The sequence below is a fragment of the Sphaeramia orbicularis genome, chromosome 5, assembly GCF_902148855.1.
Source record: "Sphaeramia orbicularis chromosome 5, fSphaOr1.1, whole genome shotgun sequence".
Taxonomy (NCBI): Eukaryota; Metazoa; Chordata; class Actinopteri; order Kurtiformes; family Apogonidae; genus Sphaeramia; species Sphaeramia orbicularis.
Window position 1 is genome coordinate 47,873,443 of NC_043961.1, and position 12,223 is coordinate 47,885,665.

At 36.8% G+C, this 12,223-nt stretch overlaps 1 protein-coding gene across 1 annotated transcript in view; it reads right to left on the reverse strand.

Moving 5' to 3' along the window:
- Positions 1–430: 430 nt before the first annotated feature.
- Positions 431–12,223, reverse strand: part of LOC115419266 (potassium voltage-gated channel subfamily D member 3-like) — a 138,504-nt gene continuing 126,711 nt past the window's right edge. Inside the window, exons 5-7 of the mRNA XM_030133939.1 lie at positions 7,883–7,975; positions 5,524–5,783; positions 431–978 (exon numbers count right to left, since the gene is read on the reverse strand). Of these exons, the coding sequence (XP_029989799.1) occupies positions 744–978; positions 5,524–5,783; positions 7,883–7,975 (588 nt within the window). The 3' untranslated portion in view covers positions 431–743. The remainder of the gene's footprint in view (positions 979–5,523; positions 5,784–7,882; positions 7,976–12,223) is intronic.

Below are 12,223 nucleotides of genomic sequence, written 5' to 3' on the forward strand. Positions count from 1 at the left end.
GAATCATTACCAAAGTCACACTGATCGTGTCAGAAGTTTAAGCAGAAAATGGGACATAAAGTGACCAAAAAGCACGAATTGATTCAGTTTTTGACACAAGTATAAAAAAATACAAACTTAAAACTCTAGACTGAGACCCGTCAAACTCACATTTCAGCAGCATGACTGTAGCTGCATCCCATTAGTTGATGCTGTAAAGAAAATGTCTGTAATATATATTTTTTTTCATCAAATAATTTAAGACAAACAACACATGACACAAACAAGACCAGTCAAGTAAACACAATCAACACTTTTCCTCATCTCTCTTTGAACATGTTTAACATCAACAAAATATTTTCACAATTTCTATGTGAATTCTCCTTAAATTTAATGTGAATTTGCGCTATGTTGTTGACAGCATCTGCCAATTGCACAATGTCTTTCCATGTTTTTTTTATTCTTACAGTACTTACTGTAAAACATCTGTACTGCTGTTAGAAACTATTAGAAATGCAGTAATTCTGTCCATATCTACAGTACAAACACAAAATGACAAGTGTGTGATTCTGGGTTCACATATCTACAATCCTTTATTTCAGTATCGGCTCTACTCTTGACACTTGTTGAGTGTGTCGCTCTGTCGGTTCATCCTGTGACGTAGGACATGGTCCGTCCATCAAGGCTGTATCACCTCCTTCTCCACCTCCTCGTTTTCCTTCTTTCTTTCCTGCTGAGCTGAGTTACATCTGCCAGCCACAGAGTCAGAGAGCTGAGACTTTGACGATGCTGGTGCATGCTGAGCTTGTTGTGGTCTGGATGCTTGGGGGCGTAGGATGGCCTGAGGGTGGGGGCGGCCTCCGCTGTGGAGGCCCGTGAAGACCATCACCGTCTGGGGTCAAAGCGGGGGGTGTTGGGAGGCTGATGATCGCCGTGGTGATCCTGCCACCTTTACAGTTGATCCTGCTGTCATCGGCCTTCAGGTTCAGGGTAGAGCGGCTGTTGAAAGGATAAAGAACAAAAAAAGGTATAATACACAATAATATAATGTGTAGAAAGTAGTATGAACAAAAAATAAGACTATAAAACCCCACTTAACCTAAAAGGGTGATGAAAAAACCTTACATTTAATCTTGAAAACACCTCATACAAGGATGGATTTATATTATAGTGGAGTGAATACTTAATATGCACATTTTCCATCATCAGCAACAACAAAAAAACAAAGAAAATACAATATTTAAAATCAACACATTTAATTTTTCACCTTTCCCCTTGTCTTGCTTGTAAAAATAAATAATGTAAAATCATAGAGTACTGCAATAGTGTTGTCATCAACACCACCTAAACCAAAACCAAGTTAAGACCAAGATGAGATTGTATCAAGAAGAAGTAAAGACCAAGTCCAAGAAAGAAAGGGTGAGACTGAGACAAGACCATGACTGGGACCAACACAGAGCAAGGCCAAAGAAAAAAAAAACAAAAACACAAATGATGGTATGATAATATGACCAAATTAGTTAATATTCTTACCATAATACTTAAATAGCAACCATCTGTGATGTGATTAAACTTAAAGTTTTCAGTATGTAAGCCAAATCAAAAGTCTTGACAACATTTTACACCTAAAAAGAAAAGATGTATTTTCAAATCACAGTGATGATAATAAATAAATCACTGACAGTTCAGAGGCAGTTTAATGAATTCCTGTAGTTCTCTTTGTTCAAGTAAGAGACAGAACTGAGACAAAGGCTGAGAACTCAAGTGGTCTTCAACTCGTTCTTCAGTTCAATAATCCCATCTAATCACTCCACAAAATTTCACTCTATTATGCAACAGCATCTGTGTTTTGAAATCATCTGCAGCATTTTTCAGTACAAAGCTAGAAAGTAATGTGTAAATCAACTTTTTTAATCATAAAAAGTTGATGAATATGATCAAAACAGTCACATAATAGTGTAATTAAAAATAAAAATACAATTCTCCAGACAAACATAACCATACTAAGGCCTGTAGTTGCCCTGGAAAACTTGTTCATGTCTTTATTTTTTACAGGGGTGGAGTATTACTGTGATTTTTTTGATGGAAAAATCAAACCAAACCATAAAAGAGCCTCAGCTTATTCAAAATTAAATTATTTCTCCTCATTATTTATAATTTATATGATGAGAAATGTGTTACATATTCAGTTGTTCATGAAAAAAGTGACAAATTATTGCACAACACATGTTTAACTATAAATCAAAGTGAAAATTGAACTTTTTTCAAGTTATTACATAATGATGTTAATTTCCTAAAGGCAGGAAAAGATTCACTGGTATAATGATTATATTATGACAATGTTACATGCTACAGTATCTTTCCAATTAATTAATTAATTATTATTAGTTGTTTATAACTCTTGTCAGAATTATGATTGACAATAATGTGTTCAGTTGTGTTTTATGAAAAAAAAGCATCTAAATGACCCTGCTATAATCCTACAGAGCCCTCTAGTGGCCATATTCAATATTACATTCTATGTTGGCCTCTCATTGATGTTTTTCAATCAGCTCACCCAAAATGATACAAAGGATTTTAATGAGTTATCCCGTTTTGGAGCTGAAGCTCTGAGATCTGTGTCAGAGACTGATAAACCTTACATTAGACGACATTAAAACTATCTGCTGAGAAACTGTGACTGTATGAAAGTATCTGACACTGACCATCTGACTCACTGCAGAGAAGAGCTGTTGTAGTAGGAGAAGTACCTCATCTGAATGTTCCTGCTGATACAAGTGTTTGACAAGTGATTTATAGGAGCATTTCAGTAGGATGTAACTACACGGAACATGTACATATTTTTTTCTTCTAGTAATATTAGAAATGGATAAATAGTGAAAAGAGAAAAAGATGGAAATTATCTTTAAACATGTTTTGAGAATTTAGCACATTTTTCCTGACTTAAGACTACTCCTTCTAAAATACAGGGCCCCCCATCACATAATCCAATCAGATCCCACAGATTAACAGGCAGATGTCGTCTGAATGTACTGAGAATCAAAACCAAACCAAGTGAAGGAGCATTTAACCACTACGGTGATAACCTGAAATCTGCAGTAACTGTCTCTGGTTTTAAAAGTCATCTCATAATATTTCTTCTCTCATGAGTTTGCAAGTGCGTGTGAACGTGTTGCGTACGAGTCTGAAAGGTCATTTACTTAATGGAGTCATATGTAGGTTTGTGGTCAAAACTGGTGCTGCAATCACATTCAAAATACTGTAGAGTGTGGTACCCCCTCCCCCCAGACTAGGAGTTGCCAGATCCAGCATGAACATCTACCACAAGGAGCTACCATGGCAAGGGATGCGGTCTCTTCACCCGGTGCCTCTCACTGGCGGTGAGACCGAGAAATGCAAGGAGACCACGAGAGAGCCGGGCCCGGAGAGCCGGCGTCGGTCTTCAAATTCTTCTCCGCTTTCAAACAGTCTCCGTCTTTCAAAAGCATCTCCTATACATAATCCTTAATATGACAACATAAACATTACTTGTGGGCTGCCACTTAGCTTTTCAAATGTGAATATTCTGGCTGGACTGCTACTGTCAGTGATATCAGTATTTGAAATGAACATGATTCCTTAATGTCTGGTGACATTCAGGGCCATTTTATGACTACTTGGAATATACACACATACACACTTGCACACCGCTCTTTTAATGCTTGCTATTAGAAATAAATGGATTAATCTGCACTAATGGGACATTTACAAACTAGAGATGTCTATCTGTAGAAGATATGGACTGTGAAGGAAAATAAAAGATTTTTTTTTACAGTTTCTGTGAAATTGATTGATGAGCTTGATCTTCAGTTATTCAGATTTGTTTATTTAAGTATTTATTTCTTTGACTTAAATGCCAAGTTTGACCGTTATCTGATTTGTAGTGAAATCAAAGATATTAATTTTAGTGTTTGCGTTGTTTCATTCTTGATTGGGGGGGTGGGGAGGTGTTGTGATGAAAATACCTGATTAACCAGCTATTGGCTTTTTCCTGCTCCAAACTTTTATTATACTGGCTGCTAAAAATCCACTATTGGTCACCCTATGCTTTAGGGTTGTTTAATCTTGGTTTTAATTCTGTATGAAATGATCTGTACAAATAAAAATCTAGTAAAAACAATTAAATAAATAATCAAAAAAGAAATCAGCGTAATGAAAAACAAAAAAATTCAACTGAGGGGTTTACACTGCACATGTTCTAATCTATAGCATATAGTGGGCCTGAGCCAATGAACTGAAGTATAATTAAAACTGCAATATGCCCAATATGTTAATAAGCAATGTCCAAATCGCATGAGTCACTGTTAGTCATATTTTCAACTCTTTGGGGAACATGCTTATTTGGTATCACTTACAAACACACGCATGAGCTCATGCATGCACGCACGCACGCACACAACACACACACTATTTCACTGGACTGTGTTAAGTTTTGATTACAGGACACATTATCCCTCACAATGCAATATTTGTTTCCACCCATAGTTGCATTTATCTCTAGCAAAGATGCTGTATTGATGATGGTAGAGTCTGAACTTTTCTCCATCACATCCTAAATCTCTTTACTCACAAGCCCAAACCCAATGAATCCTGATATTTTCCAGTCTTTATTATCCCTATCAAACTGATGGTCGTTTAACCCATAAAGACCCAGTGCTACTTTTGTGTCAGTTCCCAAATGAATTTTTGTCTTTATTTAACCTTTCTTAAATGATTTATCATCATCTGTAACAATATTAACCTCTGTATTTTGTGCTTTTTTTAGTGAAAATCATGTATTAGCCTATGTTTAATTTACTGATCATGTAGAATTTCATAAAAGCTCAGTTTAAAGTTGAGGATTATTACATTAGAAACAGAGAAAACTTAAGTAAAAGTGACTTTTTCAACAAATATATCATTAACTGAACATAAACCAAGTGTGTCCATCCACAGTCATTTATCAAACTTATCTGAACGTCCAAATGGGTCATATCTGATGACCATGAAAAAGTGCATTTTACACCAGTTATTTACATGTATTGATTGGATAAGTGGATCAACAGGTATTAAACATTTTACGTCAGTAGCTGGTTTTGCACTCTGGTAGCTGTATGGGTCTTTATGGGTTAAGAAATGACATCAGTTGTGGATAAATAACTTGTTGCAGCTGAAACATATTCATCGATGCAGTAAATATTCAATAGAAGGATCTGAACTATATACTCACTTGAATCTGGGTGGGGACTTTTTTGGGCCGGGTATTGTGACTTTTCAGTGAAAATGGACCACACACAAAATACCATTCAAACGAAAACCATCGCATCACAATTGTAACATCCAGGAGCAATTGTCATGGATGTTTTGTTTTAATTTCAAGGCAAATGCTACTGACACATTGCTGTGGCATGAAAGGCAACCAGTGTTTCATACCACAGTACTGTGTTAATAGCAACTAGGCAACAGGAAAGTTACTCATGACTGTTTTTCTTTAGTTGACATGTTGCCATGTCTGTGTATTTTCACCTGGCTGTGTGTGATGACGGGTCACTGCACTGTATGTGGATGGCACTGAGCTCCTGCAGGGGCCCTTGGTGTACGGGGACCGGGTGGGCAGGGGGGACGCTGGCATTGGGCAGAGGAATGTTCTTCTTCACCCTGTGGCCACAGCAGGTACCCATGGAGCTGTCGTGGCTGGATATGGAGGGGCTGCGTGACGGGTAGCTCTGCAGGACTGTTTCTAAACAGTTCTGCTCATACATCTGCTCATCCACAAACTCATGAGCCTGCAGCAGAGACAGAGATTATATAAATACTGTAGAGACAGACAAATATTTTTGTAAAATAGAACACATGTCTGGAGTGACACACTGATTTCTAAATTTACAAATAAAAACACATACACAGAAAAAAATGGACTTCACAGGTTTTTGTTGATTTTTTTATATCCCGAGGGTGAATGAACACACAACAGCATCAAAACAGTAACTTTAAAAAAAAAAAGAAGCCTTTAGCAATGGCAGCAAAAACACAACACACTTTCGTTTTATTTGCAATAATGCAACACAATCATTGCCAAATTCAATATATTATTTCTAATCAACATAAAGTACTGTGCAAAAGTCTTAGGCCACCATTAGCTTTGGTTTTACAGGGTTGTAATGCGTATGTATGTTTATTTCCCACTTTCTTTTATTTACATCCTACAAGAAAATACAGGAACTATATACACAGTATTAAAACACACAGAAACTCTAAACTAAATGCCTTTTTCAGGCTAAAGACAATTTTAAGGTGACCAGCATTCCCATAATGAAAAGCAGCAAACTAGAAGACACGTCTGATGTGTAATGGATAAAACCTGGAGTAAAACAACAGAAAGTAAATGCACAGATGCATTAAATGTTAAGTGCAAAGGGAAATCACACTAAATAGTGGATACTTTGGTCTTTAGACAGTGTTTTTTCTTGAAGCTTTTATTTTTAATGCTGTGCAATTTCTATCATATTATTGTACGTAAATATCGAAACAGACCATGGCACCTGTGCGGTCACTAAAACTTTGCTGAAAGATATATTGACCACACAGGGAATTTGTATAGTACTGTATTATACAGAAAACTGAAAGGAAAAAAAAAGACAGTGTCATTCAAGGACCTCTAAACCATGAAGACACAGCTCTATTAACCTATATTTTTTCTGAAGCCTTTTGTCTTTTTTCTCTTGGCATACTAGAACAATCTTTCACAGAAGAAAAAGTACTACTGATGTTTTGTTTGAAGTATGTCAGTATGTTGATGAAATAGTTGTACAAATGATACATGTAAGTAATATCTTTTGATGAAGGATTGCTGGTTTGATCGAAGAATTTCATTCTGAGTTCTGAATATGAGACTTCAGAAGTGCTGTGTCCTATTGGACAGAGTCAGAGCAATGGTCAAAAAACTGGAAATGAAAGTGGGGAAAGGATAAAATTACAGAAAAAAGGTGCACATAGTACTTTACATAAAAGTGGTTTGTTGCTGCTTTGAAACAGTCATTCAGATGTTGTATATTTGTTTTTGGTTTTTTGCAGAGCTCTACTTCAAAGCAGAACAACCTTAACTCTAGTATTGCCTGGTTTGTGTGTAGAATTTTTAAGAAATATAATTTTATAAATAACTGAGCAACTGCCAAAAAAAAAAAAAAAACAACTTAAAATGAGCACAGTACGACCACTCACAGACTCAAGCACATGTGTTCATTTAGATGACCATGATCTAGTGTTCCCTGTTCTACTTCTTTCACAAATCAACTGTTTACACAGATTGTCTGGTAAAAAAACTTCACACTGGTATGTGAGCACTTGGACTGCTTTTTTTTTGGCTAAAAAATATATTTGTTTCTTCACAGTGATGTAAAAACACAGTCCAAGTTAAAACATCACTGTTAAAGTTATGGACAATATTAGTAGAACTGAAACTCTTCTCTTTTTCCTTTAAAGGAACTTGGAGATAGAGCCACAGTCCATCCTATAAGGTGGAGAGACAGCTTGTGACCAAAGGGTCGCCAGTTCAATTCCCCGGACTGGCAGAAAGTTGTTGGCTGATGTGCCTTTGAGCAAGGCACTTATCCCCCCATTTGTTCTCCAGGTGCTTGATATGGGAGGCCCACTGCTCCTAGTCTGCAGTGTGTGTGGTGTGTTCCTGCATGTTCTAGTGATGGGTTAAATGCAGAAGGTCAGTTACGGTGTGTGATGCATGTCTACATGTGTGATCTACAATATGTACTCACAAATAAAGAACCTTAATCTAATCTAATCTTAATCCTGGGTTTTATACATAAAATGAAGGTATGACATGAGTGGCAGACGCATAGAAACATGTACTCACAACTGGTGTACTCACAGTGGTTTTCTCCAGACAGTGCAGTAGGTGGTGGTGTTGGCTCTCTAACAGTGATGTGGACTTGATCAGTTTCTGCTCATCCTCTTCTGTACCCTGAGCAGATACACAGACAGTCTTAGTTTTTCTGAATTACACACACAAAGTTAAACTCTATCCTAGACTCTAATAACACGTTGTGAGTTATGAAAAGTCACTTTCGTTCTCCTTCATGAAGCCCATTTTCAGTCTGCTCATTTCAGGACTAGCAGGTATCCACCATGTCTTGCTGTTTGCCTTTAAATACTTACAATTTAGTGGTCTATTGGTTGTATAATGGCCTATGTTTCTGTTAGGTGTAAATCATGGGCTCAGTCTTGGTTCTGTCTGGGCGAGCGGCTTGTTTTTAGTCTGATTTCTCTGTTTGGAAACACATTGTTACTGCTGTGTGTTTCCTTATGAAGCCTCTTAGATAGTAATTATCTACACAGGTACCACAGGGTTTTTTTTCCTCCGAGGAGCTTAACAGTTCATGTTGCATCAGCAACAGAAAAATTTGAGAAACATGAGTTGAGAGAAAAAGAAAAAAAAAAACAAATACAGAAACTTATGGAAGCAGTATTTGGTATTTGTCCAAATGGGACTGGGTTTCAAAGCTCAAGCTCCAATATAGCTTAGTCTCAAAGTAATCACAATTGCCAAATAACATGAAAACTGAAAACAAATTAATTCTCTCCCCACAGTGTGCACTGTTACTCAAAGGATTTGGGTGGGAGGCGATTCAGCCCAAGGACTCTCATTCAGATTCTAGACACATGAACAAAACAGGGATGATGTGGGCAGGAGAAGAGTTCTGCTTGTGATGGCTCTATGTTCAGATTTTGTTCTGACAGAAAGACTCTATTTAGAACATTGTTTAGCTAAAGCCAGCCCTCTGTGAGCATTGAATGTTGGAGATGGTAACTTATTATCTACAGTCTATCTGACATTAACCGTAATGACATTCACCTCAATGATGGAAGTATCTCTAATGGTCTCATGAATAAAAAACAAAAAACAGCCCCACTTATGTTGTGTGTTATATGAAGTGGGCATTATGGGTTACTGTTTTCAAACCTTCATATAATTCAGATGCAGATCTATTTGTGTCTGAATCAATAGTTAAATATATGAGAAAACTGTTTTTGATCCCAATAAAAAAGAAGGAAAAATAAAATAAAATAACTGATTTACTGCAGCATTACCACTTTATATTTCTGACAGTCCAGGCATTTCTGTCCAATCTATTGACCAAATGCAAGCTGTTAGTGCATGTTACAGAAAACCTCTGCAGTTCCATGCATAAGTGAAAAGAATTAGACCATTATGACCATCTGTTTATGGCTGTAGCCAGAGTTATGACCAGGCAACAAGCCTAACCTCGACATTTCACACAAGCGACTGAAAATAACTTCCCATTAATATCATTTTGCTGTTCATTTTATGACATATTTCATGGTTTTGTTAATATGTTTCAAAATGGCAAACAGGAGAGTACCTTATTATTGATCTATTTGTGTCCTTAAGTTAACTTAAAACAATATTTTAATGGGATGCCTTTGTCAAAAATGTCTTTTAATAAATAAAAAAATCTGAGCTGAGATCATTCATTGGTCTGAAAGGGCTGATGTTAACATGAATGGGCAATTCAGTCTTCAAAGTGACAGTGAAGCAAACAAGTGAACAAAGACATGAATCTGTTGGGCATTATCATAAAAAGGACAGAGTTAACTGTAACTCACCCTCTACGATAAAGAGCCAATAAATAAATAACTAGCCATCATAAAAGTGTAAAAGTCCTTTTGGGAAAAGAGACCATCAGAGAACTTTTAATCCAACTACAGGCTATGATAGAACTGGTTATTTTGTCATATATCCCCATTCAATTTCATGGCAGACCCACGCAGCACTGCTGACTGACAGACAGCAGTGACACCACTGTAATTTGAGGCACCAGGACTCTGGCAGCCTTGTCACAGACACAGAGGGATGGGGGATGCTCTGCACTCACAGATGGCATTTATATGATAATTCTAACCACTTCCAGACACCCATGAGCTTTCACACTGGACTCGATTAGATCCAAATGGATTTCAGTAACCATCTGCAGGGAGGGGAGTGTGTCACTGAAAGCAAGACTGATGGACTGGATGGGAAGGATATAGGCAATTTGTTTGCGTATTACCAAACACATTTCTCCATGCTTGGTGACAAGTTAAAAAAGGGGCAAGTGAAAAGTAGAGTAGACTGTTAAGTAGATGTTTGTTTTAGAAAGTCGAATGACGTCTGCAAGTGGACATAAAGAGACAAATATGCTCAAGTGCTTTACTGGATAGTCAGGTTAATGATGTTCAGTAGGTAAATTGAAATGGCTTACTTGGTGCTGAGGCTCTGTGCACATGTGCACCTACATTTCTCAGATTGGCCCTGGATTAGAGATGCAAATCTCTTTCAACTGCACAAGGTGTCTATAATTGAAATGTTCATGCTACAAAGACAAATACAGCTGCTTTGGGATTCACTCTAAAAAGAAAAGGTTAGACTCAACAAAAAAAATTAACGCAACAGTTTCCATTCGTCTTTTTGGGTTACAACAACTTCATTTGAAATGAGGCTTATGCTGTTGGTGGCTGACAGCAAGGGTATGTCCCTGAAATCCCCCCAATCCTCTGCTATATAATAAATCTATCCACGATAATTGTTAGACAATCCATATGAACTCAATGTGAGCTACATTGACCTGATAGTGGCAGAATAATGGTCAGAGAACAACTTTCTCCCCACAAAACTCCACCTAGTGAATGAAAATGACACCATATGAACTCTAGATGGTAGACAGAAAGTGGACATTTGTAAGACGATCAATATGAACCAAACTGTATCTCAATCGACCTATTATTGCTTGATTTATGTCCAAAAAACAAATTTTCAACTAAAGCGTCCCCATTTGGATAACTTATAATACTCACAGAGAAGCTGAAATCGATAGGGTTCTTCCACTAGGGATCCCCTGTGTTGGTCATCAAGGGATAAGAAATCCAACCAAATCTTTCCTAGTTATCGTGTTCACGCAAAGGACATCGGTGGCGTTGGATCTGGTGGCGGCGTTCGGGGTAAAACCATTATATCTCAGAAACTTGATTTCTGGGATATAATTACATTGAACCAACAAACTATATTACATGATGGGAATTAGCTTTTCCTTTACAGTCAAAAATGTATTTAATTAGGCCTTACTTAATAACTGTTTGCCTCTAAAGGAAAATTTTTAAGTTGATAACCCAAAGACATTGCGTTGCCTCAACTAGCTTTACTGTAATATATGGAAGCAATTTTATATGTTGTCTAGTAAAATACAATAATAATGGACACCCATTTTTAAGTAACAACAGCTCGATAACCAGCAGTGCAACCAAACAACGACTGAGAAATATAGATGAACAGGTAAGGCATTGTTCAGCCGACAGCTTTCACTTATGGTGTACATTAAAGCTGATAAACATTGTCATATATACACTCACATTAACTTAAATTCACACAAACACAACAACCCTGCTGAACTCCTGTACATAATACAGAACATAACAGAACATAATGTCCAGTACCCAAAATGCAATGCGGCAAGCGCATCATAATATATTTTTCTCTTTTTTGTTCATGTACAGTAGTAGCTTTTCAGAAAGACATTAGTCAAACCACTGCTTTTGTGCAATTAACATTTTTAATTTTGAACTGCTGTTTAGTATCTTAACACATTATATTCAAATCTTGCAAAAACAAAAGGCAAGTACAAAACAAATTCAAATTTCAACTGCTCCTCAAATTATAAATACACCAAGAAATTATATTATGTTCTGTCCTGTTTCACCCATGAACTGCAAGGGAGCTTTTGTGGTCTAATATACCTGTAGTAACTTATTTCTGCTCTCCTATTTTTATATACTCTGTATTTTCATCATCATGGATCATGTGTAAAATTAGGGTGTTACTCGTACCTCATGTATGAGGGTGACTCATCATGAGTTTATTTTAATAAAGACACCTGCATACATGATATTCTTTCTGCCACCGTAACGTTTGCTTGGTGACGTAAATCTTAAATTGCCTTAAATTAACTCAAAGATTAGGGGAAAAAATCCACAAATGGAAAGAGAATAGTTAAAATATTTTTGTGGTCAGACACAGCAGATACCATTCGATTTTCCTTCTCACCTTTGTAAATCAGAAAATAATGGGCTATGTTTTATTGTAAATATTTTCTTAGATCAGCACTGTAGGTTTCTGCTGTTATTATAATATAGGGTTAGTATCACTCAGTCTGCTGCT